This window comes from Tupaia chinensis, unplaced genomic scaffold (assembly GCF_000334495.1).
Source record: "Tupaia chinensis unplaced genomic scaffold, TupChi_1.0 Scaffold000164_1, whole genome shotgun sequence".
NCBI classification, from domain to species: domain Eukaryota; kingdom Metazoa; phylum Chordata; class Mammalia; order Scandentia; family Tupaiidae; genus Tupaia; species Tupaia belangeri.
Window position 1 is genome coordinate 4,106,329 of NW_006159638.1, and position 22,848 is coordinate 4,129,176.

General features: G+C 40.5%; 1 protein-coding gene and 3 pseudogenes across 4 annotated transcripts in view; 3 read left to right on the forward strand and 1 right to left on the reverse strand.

The window, feature by feature from the left end:
• MIGA1 (mitoguardin 1) overlaps positions 1-20,139 on the forward strand; it is a 77,746-nt gene extending 57,607 nt beyond the window's left edge. For 3 of the 4 annotated variants that reach the window (XM_014586860.2, XM_006146067.3, XM_014586862.2), the window contains 5 exons: positions 1,691-1,789; positions 3,451-3,585; positions 7,128-7,181; positions 15,509-15,625; positions 19,639-20,139. In XM_014586860.2, coding sequence (XP_014442346.2) covers positions 1,691-1,789; positions 3,451-3,585; positions 7,128-7,181; positions 15,509-15,625; positions 19,639-19,857 — 624 coding nt within the window. In that variant the 3' untranslated portion in view covers positions 19,858-20,139. The remainder of the gene's footprint in view (positions 1-1,690; positions 1,790-3,450; positions 3,586-7,127; positions 7,182-15,508; positions 15,626-19,638) is intronic. The other variant, XM_014586861.2, reaches the window with a different exon arrangement.
• On the forward strand, positions 12,814-12,856 carry LOC114007392 (uncharacterized; annotated as a pseudogene).
• LOC114007391 (uncharacterized) lies at positions 13,026-13,069 on the forward strand (annotated as a pseudogene).
• LOC106734624 (non-histone chromosomal protein HMG-17 pseudogene) lies at positions 19,190-19,451 on the reverse strand (annotated as a pseudogene).
• Positions 20,140-22,848: the final 2,709 nt, after the last annotated feature.

The window sequence follows — 22,848 nt, forward strand, 5'->3', positions numbered from 1 at the left end:
TTTGCTATAGGGCGCGTGCACTCGCCAGACAGACAGACAGAAACAGAGAGACAGAAAGCGAGAAATCACCCCCCAGGGGGGATGGCCATGCCGCAATCCCTTCTCCTCCGTTCTCCTCTCAGGATCTTGGGCACACTCACATACGCGCCCATTGTGAGTTTTAAGCCACTGGGTCCGGGACACAAACCATGGTCGACTACATGGAAGTCCAGCGACATAGCCATTACACTAACTGCTGGTCCCATGTTATTTTTATTGTAATTTTGATTGAAACAAAGATGAAATACATTACACTTTTAATAGAAGGAAAAGTTTTTGTGCATAGTTTCAAAGGTTCACATATTGAAGATAAGGCCAGATGATAGCACCGTGCTGACACAGTGTTCTGCAAGGCTGACCTGAGTGGGAAGGTTCTGACTTCGTGTATGGAGACCTCCTTGAACATGCTGGGCACAGGTGTGCCCATGACCTAAGCTAGCTGAGGCTCAGGGTGGATTATGGCATGAAGACCCTGTGTTAGGGATACCTGTCTCTCTGTCTCTGTCTCTGTATAGATATCTCCCTCATTGAAGAAAGAAGTAAACTTAAAAAGATTTTTTTTTTTTTAAATAAGCAGCATTGATTTCTACTTGACTTGAGTGCCTTTCTACATGTGAAGGCCACACCGTTAGAAAATGGACCTAATAGGGACTGGCAGGTGGTGTGGTGGTTAAATGCACTGGATTCCCCTGTGGCCAACTGTGGTTCGAGTCCTGGATCTGGTGGCTTGCTTTTTCACTTTCTTTCTCTCTTGCATCAAATTAAAATTGATTAATTAATTCATTAATTTTTTTAAAAAGAAAGAAAATGGACCTAATGGGGCCAGCATGTGGTATGGTGGTTGAGGTGCTGGACTCCCACATGGCCGACCACAGTTCAAGTCCTGGACTTGGCAGCCTGCTTTCTTACTTTCCCTCTCTGTCTGTCTCTGGTGAAGTGTATGTGCCACATAACAAAATTAGAGAAAGATAATAATACATAACATTTAAATAAATCATTCAAAAAAAGAAAATGGACATAAGAATGCATATAAATTAGTGAACAAGGCTATGGGATGGTGTGTCAGAGCAGAGTAAGAAATATGAACAATTTAAAACATATTTAAAAACAGAACTATTTACAGATGTACACAGGGATAGCCTGTGGCATGGTGGTTAAGGGGGATGGAGCCCATGACTGACTGCTCAGTCAGTGAGACCTGGCTGCCTGAAAAGCTCACCAAGTACATGTACATGAATGCTCAGAACCTGAGAGAATGGGGAAGAAGGGATTGTGGCATGGCCATCCTCCCCGGAGGGTGCTTTCTCACTTTTTCTCTCTCTGTTTCTGTCTGGTAAGCACGCATGCCCTATAGCAAAAACCATTAAAAAAAAAAGCATCACATGGGGTGTTTAAATCTTGACGACTGCTCTAAACAGACAGATGTGTTTGAGTAGTAAAGAGTTCATGACATTTTACAAACTTTCTTCTCTTAGTTTCTACAAAATATTGGAACCATAACGTAGTAAACCAAATAGATTTGGCATACCTCGATCTATTTTAATTTAGTTACCTAAAAGAATTACGATCAAGCAAACTTACTTAAAGAGTAACTTACTTTGTAGGCTCGAGCCTTGTTGAGTTTAGAAGTAAAATGTGTTTTCTTCTACAGAATCCAAAGAAGTTTGAAGATGTTTTTGATGAAATGATTTATTTTTTAGAGCAGACTGATCACTGGGATAGTACTGAAATGGAACTTGCTGCTAGAGGGGTAAGTTTAAATTCTTCACAATATCAATTCCCCTTATTAACATATAATATTTACATGAGTTGAGGCCGCTGTTTCCTTGTATTTATTAAATGACACTAAAACCAGTTGTGTGGTGGTGTGACATCATTCTTCTGAGAGTCATAAGAGCAGCTACAGTCTTCATACATTGGGACAACAGTCATAGGGTTTATTTTTCTTGGAGAGGTTTTTGCTATAGGGTATGTGCGCTTGCCAGAAAGACAGAGAGAGACAGAGAGACAGAAAGTGAGAAATCACCTCCTGGGGGGGATGGCCACACCGCAATCCCTTCTCCATTCTCCCACCAGGATCTTGGGCACGCATGCAAGCACGCACACATGTGCGCCTGGCGTGAGTTTAAGCCACCTGGTCCGGGATTCAAACCACGGTCAGGTACATAGGAGTCCAGTGACAGCCATTACACCAACTGCTGGTCCTGGTTTTTGTTTGTTTGTTTTTTAAGAGAAGATTTTTACTATAGGGTGTGAGTGTTTGCTGGAGAGACAGAGACAGAGAAACAGAAAGCAAGAAATCACCCTCTAGGGGGCATGGCCATGCCACAGCCCCTTCTCCATTCTCCTCTCGGGATTTTGAGCACGCACACACAAGCACCCAGCATTAGTTTTAAACTGCCTGGATCCAGGACTTGAACCATGGTCGACTATGGGGGAGTCCAGCAATGTAACCATTACGCCATCTGCTGGTCACAAGTAATTGTTTTTTGTTTTGTTTTGTTATTTTTTTAAACTTTGCTTTCCTTTGTTTTATCTTTTCTCCCTCCCATCCTTCCTCCTGTCCAGAAGGCAGTTGGCAGGATGGTAATGGCAGCCTGTTTGAGGATGTTTCCAGATGGGACAGCAGGGACTGCTCAGTGGGACTGGAAGACTGACTTTATACTCATGACTGAACAAATAAAGATGCTGAGTAATATCAAAGCCAGATTCTCACTGTCAGGAAAGGAAAGGGTAAAAACAGGATTGAGGCTTAAGGGAACTGGATCCCACATGTCTGGCTGTGAAGTTCGAATCCCTACCTGGGATGCCTCACTCCCTGAAGGAAGCTCTGTCTGGCATTCAGCTCAAAGTCAGGATCTCTGTCCTAGGCTCTCATAACATCGTGCACTTTTCCCCTTACTTTCTTTTCATGGTTTATAACTGGTTATTTGTAGGATTACTTTTGTTACTTTCCGTTTTCCCCTCTAGAATCCAGGCATCTGGTTTCCTTAATGTACAAGTAGGTACACCTGGAATAGCGCATCGTACAACAAAATGTACAGAAATGAATGAATGAACGAGCAAAAGGTTTGCCCTCTGGTGAGGAGGACAGGCAGATATGCCCTCACTAAATAGCAAAGCAGAATGAGCATTGTAGATGCTGTAAGAGAAGCAGGAGCTCAGGACTTCTAAAATAGAGAGGAAGAAGAGGTTCATTTCACTTGATGGGGTCTAGGCAGGAACAGCTACTTTGTGAATCATAATTTATGACGGTGAGTTTTCATATTGTCTCTTTTCCTATTTTTGGTCAGAAAAATTAATCTGATTCAACTAAAAAAATCTCTGCTGATAAAGAGTGAGAAGCCCTGGCACAAACTGTATTTCAGTTATATGTAATACTAATTTGTTTTAATTCATAATCTAATGCAGGTGAAAAATCTAAATTTTTATGATGTTGTTCTGGATTTCATATTAATGGATTCCTTTGAAGATTTAGAAAACCCACCCACATCCATCCAGAATGTAGTAAATAATCGCTGGCTCAACTCTTCCTTCAAAGAAACTGTAAGTGGTGCTTTCCCTTTTTCAGCTATTTAAATTTGGTGAAAAATTGAACTGGGAAGGTTAATAAGTTTATATATACATCTGCCTATGGAGTGTTTATTGTGGAAATTGACCTTATCCTTTGATGTTGGGATTAGAGATACAGGGTATAAAGCACTTTCAGGGGGCTGGCAGGTGGTGTGGTAGTTGAGGTACTGGACACTCCCACATGGCCGACCGTGGTTTGAATTCTGGACCTGGTGGCTTGCTTTCTCGCTTTCCCTCTCTTTCTCTCTTGGTCTCTCTCAGGTGAGTGCACATGCTCTACGGCAAATCTAATAATATCAATAATAATAATAATAAAATTAAATAAATAATTTAAAACACACACACACACACACACACACTTTCATGCCCAGTGCCAGCAGGCGGTGTGGTGGTTGAGATGCTGAACTCCCATATAGCCAAGCGTGGTGTGAGTTCTGGACCTGATGACTTGCTTTCTTGCTTTCTCTTTCTCTGGTTAGCATATGTGTCCTATAGCAAATTTTTAAAAAAATAATAAATAAAAATAAATAGTTCTTTTTTCTTTTTAAAAGAGATTTTTGCTATAGGGTGTATGCGCTCACCAGAGAGACAAAGAGATAGGAAGTGAGAAATTGTCCCGCAGGGGGATGGCCACGCCACAATCCCCTTCTCTGTTTGGAACCCTTCTCTGTTTGGAATCTTAGGCATACATGCACATATGCCCAGTGCAAGTTGTTTTTTGTTTTGTTTTTTTTTTTTTCGTTTTTTGCTATAGGGCGTGTGTGCTCGCCAGACAGACAGAGAGAGACAGAGAGACAGAAAGCGAGAAATCACCCCCAGGGGGATGGCCACGCCACAATCCCTTCTCCTCCATTCTCCTCTCGGGATCTTGGGCACACACGCACAGGCGCCCGGCGTGAGTTTTAAGCCACTGGGTCCAGGACACGAACCATGGTCGACTACGTGGGAGTCCAGTGACATAGCCATTACGCTAACTGCTGGTCCCCAGTGCGAGTTTTAAGCTGCCGGGTCAGGGACTCAAACCACCATCAACTACATGGAAGTTCAGCGATGTAATCATTATGCCATCTGCTGCTCTCTGCAATAATTCTTTAAAAAAAAAAAAAAAACAAGAACACTTTCAGGCCCAGTGGTATAGTGGTTAAAGTAGCTGGATCTCACTTGGCCGGCTGCATAGTTCTAGTCTCAGACCTGCCAGTGTCTTGAAAAATACACTGCTTGTGGGGGCCCAGCAGCTGGTTTGGTGGTTAAGGTGCTAGATTCCCACATGGCTGACCACGATTCAAGTCCTAGACCTGGTGGCTTGCTTTCTCACTTTCTCTGTCTGGTCAAATAAAATAATAATGAATAAAATTAAATAAAGATTATTTTAAAAAGAGAAAAAGAAAAAGAGAAACAAACTGATTGTATGTATATTCATATCCAAAATCCTGAAAGGAAGGAGAATGGAGAAGAAAGGATTGCAGCGTGGTCATGCCCCATGGAAGGTGCTTTCTCACTTCTCTTTCTTTTTCTTTCTGTCCCTCTCCAGTGAGCACATGTGCCTGCTGGCAAATTGAAAAACAAAAACAAAAAACATCTTCAGGTGAAATTCTTTTGGCCCTTCCACCAGTCCTCCTCTCCCTGGAGGACCCTGTACTTTTTCAGGTCTCTAAAGAAACAGGCTTCACACTAGCTCAGGCCTAACAAAAATTGTTTGTAACTGAAATGGCTATGTGAATAAACTTAAATAAAACAGTTATTCTGAAAAAAGGTGACAGTCTATAAAATGTAAATATATATGAGATATATATGATATATATGTATGTGTGTGTATTCAAGATGTTTGCTATGGGGCATCTATGCTTGTTGGAGAGAGAAATTCAGAGAGAGGAAAAGTGAGAAAACACCCCTGGGAGGGATGGCCACGCTGCAATCCCTTCTCCTTCATTCACCATGTGGGATTTGGGGTACACACACACGTGTTCCACATGATTTTCAAGCTACTGGCCTGGGACTTGAGCTGCAGTCAGTCATGCAGGAGTCCAGTGCCTTAACCACCACGCCACCTTTTGGCCCTATAGTCTATATGGGTTTTTTTGTTTTTTTTTTTGAGAGGTTTTTTCGCTATAGGGCGCGTGCACTCACCAGACAGACATAGAGAGACATAGAGACAGAAAGCGAGAAATCACCCCCCGGGGGGATGGTCACGCCGCAATCCCTTCTCCTCCATTCTCTTCTCGGGATCTTGGGCACGCATGCACACGTGCCCAGCGTGAGTTTTAAGCCACCGGGTCCGGGACACGAACCGCAGTCGACTACGTGGGAGTCCAGCGACATAGCCATTACGCTAACTGCTGGTTCCCTTAAAGCATTTTTTATAAATCCATTTTTTTCTCCAGTTAAAGTATGTTTTAATCATAAAAGTATGCACGATAAACCAATTCTGTAACTGTTTTGGTAACGTGACCTCCATCAAGTTTGGGAAATCCCACAATATGATCAGATTTCTTCAGGGTCTGCTGGGTGCTTTTGTCCTGTTATGATTGTATTTCTTAGTTCATTTGAATACAATTATTAGCTTTACTAGAGGTACTGTCTTTGAGGGGAAAAAACACTACTTTGTATTCACGGTTACAATAAGACATTTGTACGTTGTGTACCTATTCTTGATCTTACCTAGAAGGCCCAGAAGCGATGTGTATGTGCATCTGTATACACTATTTTCACTTTTCTTCCTTAGAAATAGGAAGAACTGGGACCAGTGGGTGGCATGATGGTTATGGTGGTGGACACTCCCACATGGCTAACCGCAGTTCGAGTCTTGAACCTGATGGCTTGCTTTCTAACACTCTCTCTCTCTCTCTGGCTCTCTGGTCAAATGAAAATAAATGAATAAATATATAAAAATTAGTAAATAATTCTTTATTTAAAAAAAAAAAAAGAGATAGAAAGAACCAGGGACCAACAGATGGCATAATGGTTATGTCACTGGACTCCCATATGGTGGACTGCGGTTCAAGTCCTGGACCTGGAGGCTTGAAACTCATGCTGGGCACACGTGTGTGCCCAAGATCCCAAGAGGAGAATGGAAGTGAAGGGATTGTGGTGTGGCCATTCTCTCTGGGGGCGTGATTTCTCACTTTCTGTCTCTCTGTCTTTCCAGAGAGGACACACACCCTATAGCAAAATCTCTCTCAGAAAAGAAAAGAAAAGAAAAGAAAAGAAAAGAAAAGAAAAGAAAAGAAAAGAAATAGGAAGGACTGAATTGTACTTTAGCAAATTTTGGGGGGCCAGAGTTCAACCTTTTTCCTTTAGTGGCTCTGTATTTAATTTAAAAATTTCTAAAAATGAAATACCCTTTCTTAATATTTACAAATAATGCGAGTAGCCTAGACTAGTTCTTAATTAGTGATTGTTTTGAATTTTGTAGACCTATAAACTTTTAAACTTTTAATAAAAATCACTCTTTTTAAATGAAAGTGTCTTGATAGATGTACATTTAAACCTTGCTTTTCTTCTTTACATATATTTAGGCTGTCGCTTCAAGCTGTTGGTCAGTGCTGAAACAGAAAAGGCAACAAATGAAGGTAAAACTCACTACGCCCTGGACTCCTTCATTCAGTATTTCGAGGAGCCTGTCAAAGAAACACGCGAGTCTGTTCACCTGTGGGGCGAGCAGGTGCTAGGAGGGACTGTTCAAGCTATTGTAGATGAGTGACTTACATTGGTATGAGTTCCTTCTTTTTAGAATGCCTTCTTCATCTGTTTCGTTTTTGTTTTTATTTTTGTTCTTTTGCTTTTTTTTGTTTGTCTTTCTTTTTTTCTTTCTTTTCTTGTTCCTTTTTTGTTTACTTTTTTCCCTATCTTTGATGTTTTGTGTAGTTTATTATAGCAAGTATTGAGGCCAACATGGGAGTTCTGCTAAGGGAAAAGATTTAAGGTTGGAAAGTTCTGATAAGAGGTTTTTTTCCTTCTACTTTTTTTTTGGAGAGTTTTTTTTTTTTGCTATAGGACACGTGCACTCGCCAGACAGACAGAAAGCGAGAAATCACCCCCCAGGGGGGATGGCCACACCGCAATCCCATCTCCATTCTCCTCTCGGGATTATGGACACGCAAGCACACGCGCCCGGCATGAGTTTAAGCCACCGGGTCCAGGACTCGAACTGCGGTCAACTACGTGGGAGTCCAGCAACATAGCCATGACGCTAACTGCTGGTCCCTTTTTCTTCTACTTTTGATACTAAATTAAAAAAAAAAAAGTTTTACTTGAGGATGCATGCAACTTACAAGTTAGAGAGGGAGAAAGCAGCCCCATCCCATGGGGCATGGTTATGCCACTGTCCTTTCTCTTCCATTTCTCTCCTTCAAGATTTAGGGCACATACACACACACACTCATGCCCAGTGTTATTTTCAAGCTTCCAGGTCTAGGATTTGAACTGCATGGTAGGCTACATGGGACCCAGTTCCCTTTACCACCAGACCATGAGCCCAGCCCTAATGAAATTAATTTTTTTAATTGTTTGATATAGTGGATTCTACTTCATATAATCTAATTGAGAAATATTTGATTCTAATAGCTGCTGTGTCTAATTCAGAGTCCTATCTCAAAGTTTTTACCCTGCCACCATGCCCCATACCCTCTAGCCCATCTCACCTACTAGGCATTGCTCTCACCAAACACTTCTTTTCATTTGCCAGGAGACAAGTGTGTTTACCATAGGGAGACAGAGAAAGAATAGAAAACTGAGAATGCACTCCTATGGGGAATGACCATGCTGCAACCCCTTCTCCCCCATCTTACCCTCCTTTTGGGATTTTGGGGATGCACGTACATGCGCCTGGCATGTTTCTCAGACCACTGGGTCTGTCACTCAACTGCAAAGTCAGCTATGGGGCATGCATACGCACATGTGCGATACATTTTTTAACTCCCTGGGGCCAGAATTTCTACACATGTTTGGCCATGTAGAATCTGGCTCCCTTAAACACTAGGCCACACAGCTGGCCCTGAAAAATTAATTTTAACAAAAAGAAAGAGAAAGAAAGAAAGAAAGAATTCTGGGGACCTGATATTTGAATAATTCCTGTTTAGAATGATTCCAGAGAACTTGTATTTTAACCAAGTTGCCTAAATGAAGATTATCAACTTTAATGTTTGAATACCACTGATTTAGGACTAGAGCAATTGCTTTTTTTTTTTTTTTACATTTTGTCATAGGGTACAAGCACTCACTGGCTTGAAACAGGAACAGAGAGAAGGAAAGTGAGAAATCACCGCCCCCCACCCTGGACATGCCACAGTCCTTTGTCTTCCTTTCTTCTTTCAGGATTTTGTGCATGCACACACACATTCCCACATGTCCACATGCCCAGCATTATTTTCAAGCCACTGCATTCAGGACTCAACCCATGGTCAGCCATGTAGGAGTCCAACATCTTAATTCCACACTACCTGCTGACCCCTAGGGCGGTATCGTAGACTTGTATACTTGGATTTGATTTCATACAACTTGTATAATCATAGCAAATTTCTGACCATCACCTGACACTGAAATTTCCTATTATCTAAATGGAATTAACACCTACCTCATAGGACTGCTCAAGGATTAAATGAGATAATATCAACAAGCTTAATTTAAACATAAAAGTAAACAATAAAAAATGAACTTAATGGCCCAAACACAATAGCACTGGTAGATGCTGCTACTTGCTAGTCTGAAGCCACACAGGAGGCCCAGACTGGATTCCCAGGCCACTCTAAAAACAGGCTACCTTTAGTTCCAGCTCTCTAGGAGGCCAATGCCAGAGAATCACAACATAGTGAGACCCTTTGTTTCAAAACAAAACAAAACAAAAAACCAGGGGCTGGCAGGTAGTGTGACAGTTAAGGTGCTGAACTCCCACATGACCAACTGCTGTTCGAGTACCAAACCTGGTGACTTGCTTTCTTGCTTTCCCTTTCTCTCACTGGTCAAATTAAAAAATAAATAATAGCAACAATTTTTTTTTTTTTTTTTTTATAAAAAGGGCCAGCCTGTGGCCTGATGGTTAAGATAGCTGGATCCCATGTGGCCAACTGTGTACTCTGAGCCCATGACCCAGCAGCTTGAGAAACACACTGTATGTGTTTGCGTGTATGCCCAAAATCCTGACAGGAAGAAGAAATGGAAGAAAAGGGATTGTGGCATGACCATGCCCTGTAGTGGGTGCTTACTTTCTGTGTCTCTCTCCAACAAGCACACACACACTTTGATAAATTAAAAAAAAAAAAAAAAAGTTTAATAAATGGTAGTTCCCCCCAAAAAATGATTATTATGGTACAATTTATTCCTGTTTCTTAGAATAAATGTTGTATCTCAGTCTAATCTTTGCATATCACAAAGTACTCATCTCCTGGGGATCTATTTCCTATACCTAGAACGGCACATAAATCTTGGTCATTCTTTTTTTCTTTCTTTTTTTTTTTTTTTGGAGAGGTTTTTCTACAGGGTGCATGCACTCACCAGAGAGACAGAAAGTGAGAAATCACCCCCCAGGGAGGATGGCCACGCCGCAATCTCTTCTCTTCCATTCTCCTCTTGGGATCTTGGACACGCATGCACACGTGCCTGGCGTGAGTTTAAGCCACCGGGTCCAGGGATTGAACTGCAGTCAATTACATGGTAGTTCAGCGACATAGCCATTACGCTAACTGCTGGTCCCAATCTTGGCCATTCTTGAGTGCAGCTCACATTACTCCTTTCTGAGGTGTATCTTCTCCTTCAGCCCACGCTAACTGCTCAATTCTCTGAATTCCTAATGCATTTAGAGTCATATGATATCTTCCTCTGTTACTGCATTGCCAGCAGAAATATCTGTGACTGGGTAAATTTATAATAATAGGGGTTCGATGATTCACACGTCTGGTGACTAGAAAGTCTAAAGGCATCACAAAATGGCGGATGGCAGAACTTTGAGCAGAACAGCATGATCTGTATCCATACAGTGTCCTCTGTGCCATTCTGATCTTAGTCCTTGGTTTTATTAACCCTACCAGAGTTCAGTCACCAAGGCTCCACCTTAATGATATTATCAGACCCAAAGGCCCCACCCTGGTATACCACTGAATGAATTAAGTTTTCATTTAGTACTTTTGCAGTACAATCAAGTCCCAAAAAATGAATTTCTGAGGGACATTCAGTCTCCACTCATTAAGACCAAAATCTAAAACATGAAACCTTTTGAGCCAGCAGGCGATGTGATAGTTAAATGCACTGGATCCCACATGGCTGATTACTCCTTTCGAGTCCCGACCCCATGGCTTGAGAAACACTAGGCACATGTGCATGTGTGTCCACAATCCCAAGAAAAGAATGGAGGAGGAGAAGGGATTGCAGTATGGCCGTCTTTCAGGGGGGTGATTTCTTTTACTTTTTCTTTTTTTGGAGAGATTTTTCGCTATAGGGCGTGTGTGCTCGCCAGACAGACAGAGATACAGAAAGCGAGAAATCACCCCCCCAGGGGGGATGACCACACCACAATCCCTTCTCCTCCATTCTCCTCTTAGGATGTTGGGCACGCACGCACACACACCCGGCGTGTTTAAGTCACCGGGTCCAGGACTCGAACCACGGTCAACTACATGGGAGTCCAGTGACATAGCCATTACGCTAACTGCTGGTTCGGGGGTGGGGGGGATGATTTCTTAATTCCCCGTCTCTCTGGTGGATGCTTATACCCTACAGCAAACAAACAAACTCAAGAAACTTTAAAGGATGAACCATTATCTAAACCTTACAATATGAAACTTAGAATTAATAAATATAGGTATCTCTTACACTAGAATGGCTTCAATTCATCTCTGATAACTTTTTGACTTTCTCTAACTAGCTTTGTATAATTTAGGGCTGAATATTTAACACCTCTCAAGTATCAACCTTTTACATGTTTATAGTAATGTTAACATGATTATTTTGAGGGAATGTTTTAGTAAAGTAAATAGAACCTAGGACATTCTCTGGAATAGAATGGGTATCCATTAAGTGGTAACTGCTGCTATCTTATGTTTTTTTTAATTTGAGATTTCTGTAATTCAGATATAATTGTGTTAGAAACCAAAAATAAGCCTTAGTTAGTTAATTTTGCTGTAGGGCGTGTGTGCTTGCCAGAGACAGAGAAAGTAAGAAAGTGAGAAATCATCCCCTATGAGGGATGGCCACACCACAGTCCCTTCTCCATTCTCCTCTCAGGATGCATGCATACACACATGCCTGGCATGTTTTTCTTTTCTTTTATCTTTCTTTTCTTTTTTTAAAGATTTATTTAACTTATTTAATTTGACCAGAGGAGGACAGAATGAGAGAGAGAGAGAGAGAGAGAAGGAAAGTGAAAAAGTAAGCCACCAGGTCCAGAACTCGAACCACAGTCAGCCATGTGGGAGTCCAGCCCCCTTAATCACCACGCCACCTGCCAGACTGCCTGGCATGTTTTTCAAGACACCGGGTCCAGGACTTGAACTGTATAGTTGGCCATGTGGGATCTAGCCACCTTAACCTCCATGCCACCTGCTGGCCTCTCTTTTCTTTTGTTTTAGTACCAGAGAGCATGTGTGCACATATGACAGGGTTAAAGAAAGAGAGAGCCCCTGACCAGGGCCTGGTCATATTGCAGTTATTTTTCTCCTCTTTTTAATTTTAAATTATTTATTTAATTCTATTTAATTTTTTTAAAGAATTATTTTTATTTAACTTTATTTATTATTATTATCTATTTAATTTTATTATTTTTTAAAATTTGACCATAGAGCGACAGACAGAGAGAGGGAAAGTAAGCAAGTTGCCATGTCTGGCACTTGGACCATGGTCAACCATGGGAGTCCAGCACCTTAACCATCATGCCACCTGCCAGCCCAACAATTCTTTTTTTTTTAAACGCTATCCTGTGAGGATGCCAGCTGTAGTGTTAAAAAAAAAAATTTTTTTTTTTGAGAGGTTTTTGGTATAGGGCACGTGCACTCACCAGACAGACAGAGAGAGACAGAGAGACAGAAAGAGAGAAATCACCCCCCGCCCAGGGGTGATGGCCATACCACAATCCCTTCTCCATTCTCCTCTCGGGATCTTGGGCACGCACACACATGCGTCTGGCATGAGTTTTAAGCCACCAGGTCCGGGATGCGAACCACGGTAAACTACGTGGGAGTCTAGCGACATAGCCATCATGCTAACTACTGGTCCCAATGTTACAGCTCTTTTAACATTTGTCTAGCAGGGGGCCAGCAGATGGCGTGATGGCTAAGGGTGCTGAACTCTCCCGTGGCTGACCACAAGTTAGAGTCCCAGACCTGGTGGCTTTCTCTCTCTCTCTCCTCTTCCCCCTCTCTGGTCAAATAAAAAATAAATAAATAAATAAAATAAAGCAAAAATTAAAAACAAATTTTTTAAAAACAAGAATTTGTCTAGCAGGTTTTCCTGTTTTTACCGGAAAGCCACAAAAAGAAGAAGGAAAAATAAAAAAGATGCCAGGCATATACAAGCCCAGTATTTTCTTGCACAAGGGAGCCAGGACTCAAAATGCTGGTCAGCCATGTGGGATCCGATCACTGTACTACTGTACTACTGTACAGTACACTGTACTGCTCAGGACTGGCCTGAGACAGAATCTCTTTTTTCTTTTTGTTTTTTTCTTTTCCTTTTCCTTTTTCTTTTTCTTGTTTAGTTTTTGTTATAGGGCATGTGAACTCACCAGAGAATAAAAGGGAAAGTGAGAAATCATCCTCCGTCCGAGTGGTGGCACCCTACAGTCTCATCCCCATTTTCCGCTCAGGATTTTGGGCATGCACACACACGCATTCTAGCATGTCTTTCAAGTCACTGTATCTGTGACTCAAACTGCAAAACTGGCCATGTGGGATCCAGCTGCTTTAATCACCATGCCACTGACTGGCTCCTGGGACAGAATCTTAAGACATACTTCTCCCCAGTCGATACTATATGACATATTTCACAGGATGTTATTTAACGAGGAATTTCAGAAAGGTTGTTTGTTTTTAATTTGCAGTGGGATGTGCATGTTTGCTGGAGAGAGGCAGAGAAAGTGGGAAAGCACCCCCTGGGGGAATGACCATACCTCAGTTCCTTCTCCCCCACCCTAGTCTTGGGATTTGGGGTATGTATGTATATGCACCTGGTGTATTTTTCAAGCTGCTGGGTTCAGGACTCAAACTACACAGTCAGCTATGTAGGATCCAGCCACCGCAAACACCATGCCACTAGCTGGCTCCAGAAAGTTTTTAATAAACTTAGTTTCTTAAAAACACAAGTCTGGAGCCAGCAGGTGGCATGGTGGTTAAGGTGCTGAAATTCCCACATGGCTGGCCATGGTTTGAGTCCTGGACCTGGCAGCTTGCTTTCTTCCTCTCCCTCTCGCTCTGTCTTTCTCTGGCAAAACTCATGTGAAAAATAATATTAACAATAATAATAAATAAATAAATAATTTTTTAAAAAACCACAATTCTATCTACTAATATTTGATAAGAAGTGGTGATTACACCATTAAGTGCTTAATTAACATTGGGTTCCTTACCAGAGGAAAATGATTCTAGTAAGAATAACTTAGTACTTAATCACTTTCAATCGCTTTAGTCCTTTTTTTTTTTTTTTTTTTTAAGTTTCTTTCTTCCATGAGGGAGAGAGACAGAGAGAAAGAGTGACAGGCATCCCCAAGAGATTTTTATTCTATGATTTACCCCTGGCTTCAGCTGGCTCTGGATCATGGGCATGCATACCCCCAGCATGTTCAGGAAGCCCTCCAGATGTGAACCTGGGCCGTCCCATGTGGGTCCGCCTCACAGAGCACTGAATTAACTGCTTCGCCACCATCCAGCCATCTGCTTAGTCTTTTTAGTTAACAACTATGTGATTGAGTAGGGCTTGTAAATAACGGAAGCCATAGTCACATTAGTAATCCTCATAACCTTATGACTAAAGAGAGGACAACGTAGGGCCAGTGTCATAGCATAGTGGTTGAGGGAGCAGGATCTCACGTGGTTGACTGGGGTTCGAATCCCAGCCCTAGAGATTTGCATGCAAGCCCAGCGGGGCACATGTACATGTGTGCTCAGAATCTCGACAGAGGGGCTGGCAGGTGGCATGGTATTTAGGGGCACTGGACTCCCACATGCCTGACTACAGTTCAAATCCTGGACCTGGCAGCTTACTTTCTCACTTTCTCTTTCTGGGGACCAGCAGGTGGCGTGGTGGTTAAGGCGCTGGACACTCCCACATGACTGACCGTGGTTCAAGTCCTGGACCTGGTGGCTTGCTTTCTCACTTTCCCTCTTTCTCTCTCTCTGAGTATCTCTCTGGTAAAATTAAAATAAAATGAATGAATAAAAGTAAATAAATAATTCTTAAAAAAAAAAATCTCGACAAAATGGAGAAGGGATTGTGGCGTGATCACACTCCATTGCAGGGTGCTGTTTCCCTTTCTCTATCTCTGATGAGCACACTCACCCTCTAGCAATTAAGAAAAAAAAAACCCACCAGACCATTCTTACATTGCCTGGTTACAGCACTGATATTACACCACATAGCAGCACCCTCCCACTCACGCTACCACTGCTGGGCCTACCTATGACTGCTGGGTTTTATGGAGTATTTTTATGAGGTGAAAAGTGCTTTTTCAGAAATAATCTTTCTCAGCACATCTGAAACTGCTGGCTAGAATGTGAAATCTGCATAAAACATTCTGGGGTTCTAAAAGTTGCTGGTATGTTTATTAAATTTCTTAATGGGTTGGCTCTTGATGGACTTTTGACCTGTCCTTCAAAAGAACTGATCACGTGATGGACAGCAGTTTCAGTTTTCTTGACTAGAGAGAAAGCAGATACAAGAAGGTAAAAATAACTTGATTCTCATTTACTTCCAACAGATCCCAGATGGATTTTTTGCCCATTTTTATGCCATTTGTGAGCACATCAGCCCCGTCCTAGCCTGGGGCTTTTTGGGTCCTAGAAATTCTCTCTATGATTTGTGTTGCTTCTTTAAGGTATGTTCAGTTATCGAATCATTTCTCTTTTTTTTTAATCAAAAAGTGAATAAAAAATTTGTTATGACTTTGCTTTTATAGAAAAAAGAATTTTACAAGTAAATTTTATAAAAGTTACCTAACTTCAATGTTTAAATGCCAGTATTATATTAGTGGCATTTTATAAAGACACTATTTTTAGGGTGGACCAGTATTTTATAGATGTCATGTTGTATTCTACAAGACTCAACAGGTCCATTCACTTCAGTTCCTTCTGTAATGGATACATGCATGGAGTTGCCATGTTACGATAAAATTACAGCAGACAGTTGTGTTCTTCATGCCTGGGCATTTTGAAATCTATAACCACCAATGTCTTTATTGTGCATGTGGCAATGCAGAAATAAATTATGATTTAACATAATATGAATAAAATTCAAGTTGTAAGAAATAATATGGGAGTCGTATCTCAATGTCATCAGCGTAGATTTGCCAAAGCACAAATTACAGCTCATTGCAGAATTTTCTGGCCAGCAACGTGCCAAAAAAAGTGTCTCTGGGGACCAGCAGTTAGCATAATAGCTATGTCGCTGAACTCCCATGTAGTCAACCGTGGTTCAAGTCCCGGACCCGGTGACTTAAACTCACGCCGGGTGCTTGTGCATGTGTGCCCAAGATCCCAAGAGGAGAACGGAGGAGAAGGGATTGTAGTGTGGCCATCACCCCTGGGAGGTGATTTCTCGCTTTCTGTCTCTCTGTCTCTCTCTGTCTTCCTGGCGAGCACATTTTAATCAAAAAGTGAATAAAAAATTTGTTATGACTTTGCTTTTATAGAAAAAAGAATTTTACAAGTAAATTTTATGAAAGTTACCTAACTTCAATGTTTAAATGCCAGTATTATATTAGTGGCATTTTATAAAGACACTATTTTTAGGGTGGACCAGTATTTTATAGATGTCATGTTGTATTCTACAAGACTCAACAGGTCCATTCACTTCAGTTCCTTCTGTAATGGATACATGCATGGAGTTGCCATGTTACGATAAAATTACAGCAGACAGTTGTGTTCTTCATGCCTGGGCATTTTGAAATCTATAACCACCAATGTCTTTATTGTGCATGTGGCAATGCAGAAATAAATTATGATTTAACATAATATGAATAAAATTCAAGTTGTAAGAAATAATATGGGAGTCGTATCTCAATGTCATCAGCGTAGATTTGCCAAAGCACAAATTACAGCTCATTGCAGAATTTTCTGGCCAGCAACGTGCCAAAAAAAGTGTCTCTGGGGACCAGCAGTTAGCATAATAGCTATGTCGCTGAACTCCCATGTAGTCAACCGTGGTTCAAGTCCCGGACCCGGTGACTTAAACTCACGCCGGGTGCTTGTGCATGTGTGCCCAAGATCCCAAGAGGAGAACGGAGGAGAAGGGATTGTAGTGTGGCCATCACCCCTGGGAGGTGATTTCTCGCTTTCTGTCTCTCTGTCTCTCTCTGTCTTCCTGGCGAGCACACGCGCCCTATAGCAAAAACCTCTCCAAAAGTGTCTCTGTTAAATCTTGAGTTTAACCTGAGTTTTTTTTTGGAGCAAATAAAAATACACATAATTGAGTATGAATTTGAAAGTTTTGGATGTTTGAAAGTTTAGATACTTCACTATGTAATTTGTTTTTAAAAAATAAATGATTATATTTATGGACTAGTAATATTTGTGTGCATGGTTTAGGAAAAGTTTATTTTACTATCATTCAGAACTCATTCATTTTGGGCTAGCTAACTAATATGACCTTCCAAATGTAAGGTACATATTTTAGCAGAAAAAACTGGGACAGTGGCTGTGAATTGAGCCTGTCACTAATGAGCGGTCTTATTTAGGGCAAATCATACTTTGGTCCTCCTTTTCTTCATCTATGAAAAGAGGCTTGAGAGATGATTGCTAATGACCCTGCCAGATATAAAATCCATTGAATCTATGAAGTATGCTTTCTTGGTACTTCTTAACATTGGTTTCTGGAGGCTATAAATTATTCCTGCTTTTTGCTCTTTGGAATTACTTTTTTTTTTCTTCATAACATAATAGCTAAGACTTAATACTTAGTAATATACAACTTCTTTAAAGTAGTTTCAACATAAGTATCCTTGAAAGTCTTCCACTGATTTGGGACTTGAAATTAGGCTTTTGGAAAAGTCACAATGCATTTTTAAAAAAATAATTATTTTATTGATTGATTGATGATTTTTAAATTTATTATAGGGCATGTGTCCTCACTAGAGACACAGAGAGAGAGAGAGACAGAAAACGAGAAACCAAGCCAAGTCTGGGACTCAAACCATGGTCAGCCATGTGGGAGTCCAGCAGCTTAACCACCATGCCATCTGCTGATCCCAGTCATGATGCATTTTTGCATAGAAAAAGATCTAATATTATCTCAAGGGTTTTTTTTTTAACAGAAAAATATATATTTTAACATTATCATTTGTAGTTATTGGAAATAATTTACCCTTCTGTCTTAAAGTTTTACCAGCGCTCACAGGTTATGCTGAGGGAAAGGACTGAGTCAGCCTCTTACACTTATAGAGTGACTTAGGGTTTATAGGCATTTGTTGTAGTTTTTGATCATTAATCACCTGCATAGTAAATAGGACAGGTGGTATTATCTCTTATTTTACAGAAAAGGAAAACAAGACCCCCAAAAAAGGTTAAATCACTTGCTCAAGATTTCTTTTCCAATGAGATAAGAAACTTCAGTGCTCATTAAAGTATTAGTAACTTTTTTTTTCTCCAGGCCAAACTGTACCCAGCTTTATTAAAGACACTTTTCATAAACAATCATGGTGTTTCAGGCAGGACATGGGCAGACAATCACTAACAGTATACAACAACTTCCCAACTCCCTTCTTCCATGGACTACCATAATCAGAGAGCCACTATAAAACCCAATGAAGTGTTCATCTGATGTCTGAACAGGGAAGGTTAAGAGCGAGAGTTGACATTTCACATTTAGCATGTTGTTTAACTACTTTTCATGAGCCGACCCTGACTTTTGGGAAAAGAAAATGACAGAATTATCAACCTGAATTCCAACAATATAGAAAAGGAACTGCTGCTCTTTTGAAGGATACCATCTTAATGTAATTGGAAAGTCCAGATTGCCTGATATAGTGGTAACTAATTTTTTGTAGTCCGGTCCCAAGAGGTCTCTGGTTTAAGGGAGTTAAGTCTATGCTGAAGGCAGAAGGGAAAGGACATAAAAACAAATGTTAAGTTTTCCACACCACAGGGCATCTGTGCCAAGGTGGCTATGCATGTCAACATCAGGGAATCCCTCCCCTGGGAGTCAAGAGGAAGTCTCAAAACTAGAAGGAAAAGATGTTGTCCAAGTCAATCCAGCTTCAGAGACATTCTATTAGTGACAAATGCCCCTTCTCCAAAAACCAACAATCAAGTATTCTATGTTCTAACAACATAGTTTATAAAAAGAAAAGATAAAACAAAATTCTGCCTTTTTATGAAACTTGATTACAAACAGTGCTTCAAACTATACAGTCACCAGAAGTACAGTTATCAAAAATGTATACCCTTCACTTGGCATCTCCAGCACCTTCAGCTGTCTGCATGATCTGTATTGGCACCTCCATTACCTGCAGGGTTATCCCCATCCTTGTCAGAATCAGCTTTTCCCTTTTTTCCTTTGGGTACCTTCTCTTCCTTCTTCGCAGGGGTCTCCATAGGTTTGGGCTCTGCCTTTGTAGGAGCAGGTTTCACAGACAACCTTGCAGATCTTTTCTGTAGCTTGTCCTACACCTTGGCTTTATCTCCTTTAGCGTCCCCTTCAGTCTTTCCTCAGGCATGGTGGCAGCAACAGTGGGACATAGGCACTGGGCACGGGGGATGCAGCGGCACACAGGCTTTGGTCGGTCTGGGGGGTTGCTCTCGCCTCTTCTCGCACTGCTCAAAATATTAGTGACTCTTCAAATTTAATATAATTTTGGTCTAACTAATGCCAATTTGTTTCGTGTTCCTTTTCCAGAATCAAGTTCTTTTCTTCCTCAAAGACATTTTTGACTTCGAGAAGGTGCGCTATTCGACTATAGAGACTTTGGCCGAAGACCTCATGCAACTCCTCATTCGCCGCACTGAACTTTTAATGGCCTACCTTGGGGCAGATGCTCTGAGGCATACGAGCAGTTGTATAAGTACTCATGGTCATGTTATGTCCAGTGGGCTATTGGAAGCCAAAGTACAGTAGGTACCATAAGAATCAAACAATACAATGTGCTGTGAAAGATTTTAAGTTAACTATTGATTTTGTACCACATATTACAAAATCAACAGAATTGGTGAGTGTGGACTCAGGGAGGAAAGATAATCTAGTAAAGAATGAACGACTGCATTGTACTTATATAGGAGTTCTGTTGTCGAATCTCTGCGTAGTGTGTCCAAAGCAACTTTTTACGTTTTTTAGTAATAATTTAAGTTGTGAAATGTTACGTATGTATTGTTTGAATTAAAGCCAGTACTTGGGAGGTAACTCATTTGTCATCCAGTATCCTTTTTGAAAGTCCTGTTTTTATGTTTTGCACCTTGAAAATACACACACTTTAGCCAAGACCTTTGCAGCCACACATGCAAGAATATATTACTCCTAGTGTCAGCATAGTTAACCTTGCCTGAGAATGTGTTTTTAATTGTAAAGTTAGTCATTTTTTAATCGAGTTTAGGCAGTAGCGGCATTTAATATGTACTGCTTACGTTATTACTTACGCACTTGCTTATGTATTTGAATCGAAATAAACTGTAATTGCTTAGTATTGTTATAAGTCATTTAAATGAATTGACACTGAGATGTTTACAATTTAGAGCTTGATATTAGATGAACTGTAGTTTCCAAAATACGTTACTGTTAGTCTTATAAGTTACAATAGACTGAAGAACTTGCTTTTGTCTTTATAGATTAGAGCACTTTTCCTTTGAATGAATAATGATTTAAAAGATAACATTTATTATCTAGCTAAGAAAAGCAATGAAAAATTTACCTTTTTTAAGTATAATTTTGAGATTATCTTCCAACCTCAAAAGATAGTAAACTTGATACAGTAAAACAATTTATCCTCTTTCCTTCTGCAGATACAGCTTTTAGTTATTCCCACAGAGAACTCAGTACACTGGGAATTTGTCATATTGTGCTCATATTTTAAAAATATTCATACTTTAAATCTTCATGAGGGGGCCAGCAGGTGGCATAGTGGTTACGGCATTGGACTCTTACATGGCCAACCACAGTTCAAGTGCCAGGCCTGGCAGCTTGATAATCACACCAGGCGTGTGCGCATGCATGCTCAACATTCCAGGAGGAGAATGGAGATGGGATTGTAGCATGGCCATCGCCCCAGAGATTGTTTCTCAATTTCCCTCTCACTGTCTCTCCTTCCTCTTCAGTGAGCACATGTGCCCTATAGCAAAAACCTTAAAAAATAATAATAATCTTAGTGAGATTTTAAGAGATATTTTTTCTCCCTTGAATATAGAACAAAAGTACTGTTAACGATGTAGAAGTTTATTCCATGGCCTTTATGATAAATATAGGAACAAAGGAGTTGATCCTATGAGTAAGGTTCTTCATCAAGGTATATTAGATACTTTTAAAGTTGCATTAATTTTGCTTCTGAAAATATACCACTGATTTGGAGTGGCTGGTCCCGTTTATCAATGGGTTATATTTTTTTAAAATTTCGCTTCTTAAAGTGAGTTTTATTTATTTTAGGAATGAGTTATACAGAAGGACTAAAATGCATTTTTAAATGCATTTTTAGATTAAAGTGCCTAGTTTCTGATGAATGAATAGAAAATAAAAAGTTTAAAAAAAAAGAACAACAAAAACAAACAAAAAAACCAGGACCAGCCCATAGCCTGATGGCTACATGAGCTGGATCCCACATGGCCAACTTAAGCCTCACACTTAGCAGCCTGAAAAACACACTGGGCAGCTGTGTAAGTGTGCCCAAAATCCCAGCAGGAGGGAGAAGTGGAGGAAAAGAGTTGCAGCCTGACCATGCCCCAAGGGGTTGCTTTCATATTCCCTCCACCCTCTGTGTCTCCTCAGTAAGTGCACGTACCTGCTGGCAAATACTTTAAAATTAAAAAGCATAATCTGTTAAAAATTTAAATGTACATATGTGCTACATTTATGTAAATCAATTAAAAATATGAAACTCAGAATCTTTATGCTGTTTTGCATGTACTATTGTAGGTTACAGCATTAAATATATGGAATATTGTTCTAGTTGTTTTTGAATATACAGTTCCTTGATTTTTCTTATATAAATTCTTGACAATTACATAGTTATAATATTTACTATTGATGGAAGAGTATCATTAGAAGTACCAAAACTAAAAATTTCTTTATGGGACTGGCCTTTAGCCTAGTGGTTAAGAGTGCTGGATCCCACATGGTCAACTGCTATTTGAATCCTGGCCCTAGCAGCTTGGAAAAACATGTCTGGGGTGTGTGTGTACACCTAAAATTCTGACTGGATGGAGAGACAGAGAAAGGATTACAGCATGAGCATGCCCCATTGGGTGATGCTTTATCTCTCTCTCTCTTTTTTTTCCTCTCTGTCTCCTTGGTGAATACACACACATTCTGGTATTTAAAAAAGAGAAAAAAACTCATTATGTAATGTTTTACTTTTTGTTTTGGTATTCTGTGTTTTTACCTTGCTGTTGAGGTATCACTGGCCTTGAATGATACGTCCACATACACATGTGTGCACACACATTTCCATTATCATGTAGGCAGAAGAGTTAGTCCTTCTACAATCTACCCACCTGTAGGCTAAATGTTTTAAGCTGTCATTTTATAAACAAAGCTATAATAAACTTACTTTTTTATTTGAGAAAGATATTGTTTGAAATCAATTAAAGAATTGCACTATTTAATAATGCTGCTACTACATAAGCTAACTCTGGGGAATTTATTTCATCAGATAAGATGAATGGCTTTCTAGAGGGTTTTTTCTTCTCCTCCTTTATACTTTATCTATCAAAAAATAATAATAAGGACCAGCAGATGATGTATTGGTTACGTCCCTGGACTCCCATGTAGTCAACCATAGTTCGAATCCTGGACCTGGCGGCTTAAACACATGCTAGGCACATTTGCGTGCATGCCCAAAATCCCAAGAGGAGAAGGGAGGAGAAGGGGTTGTGGCATAGCCATCCCCCTGAGGGGCGATTCCTT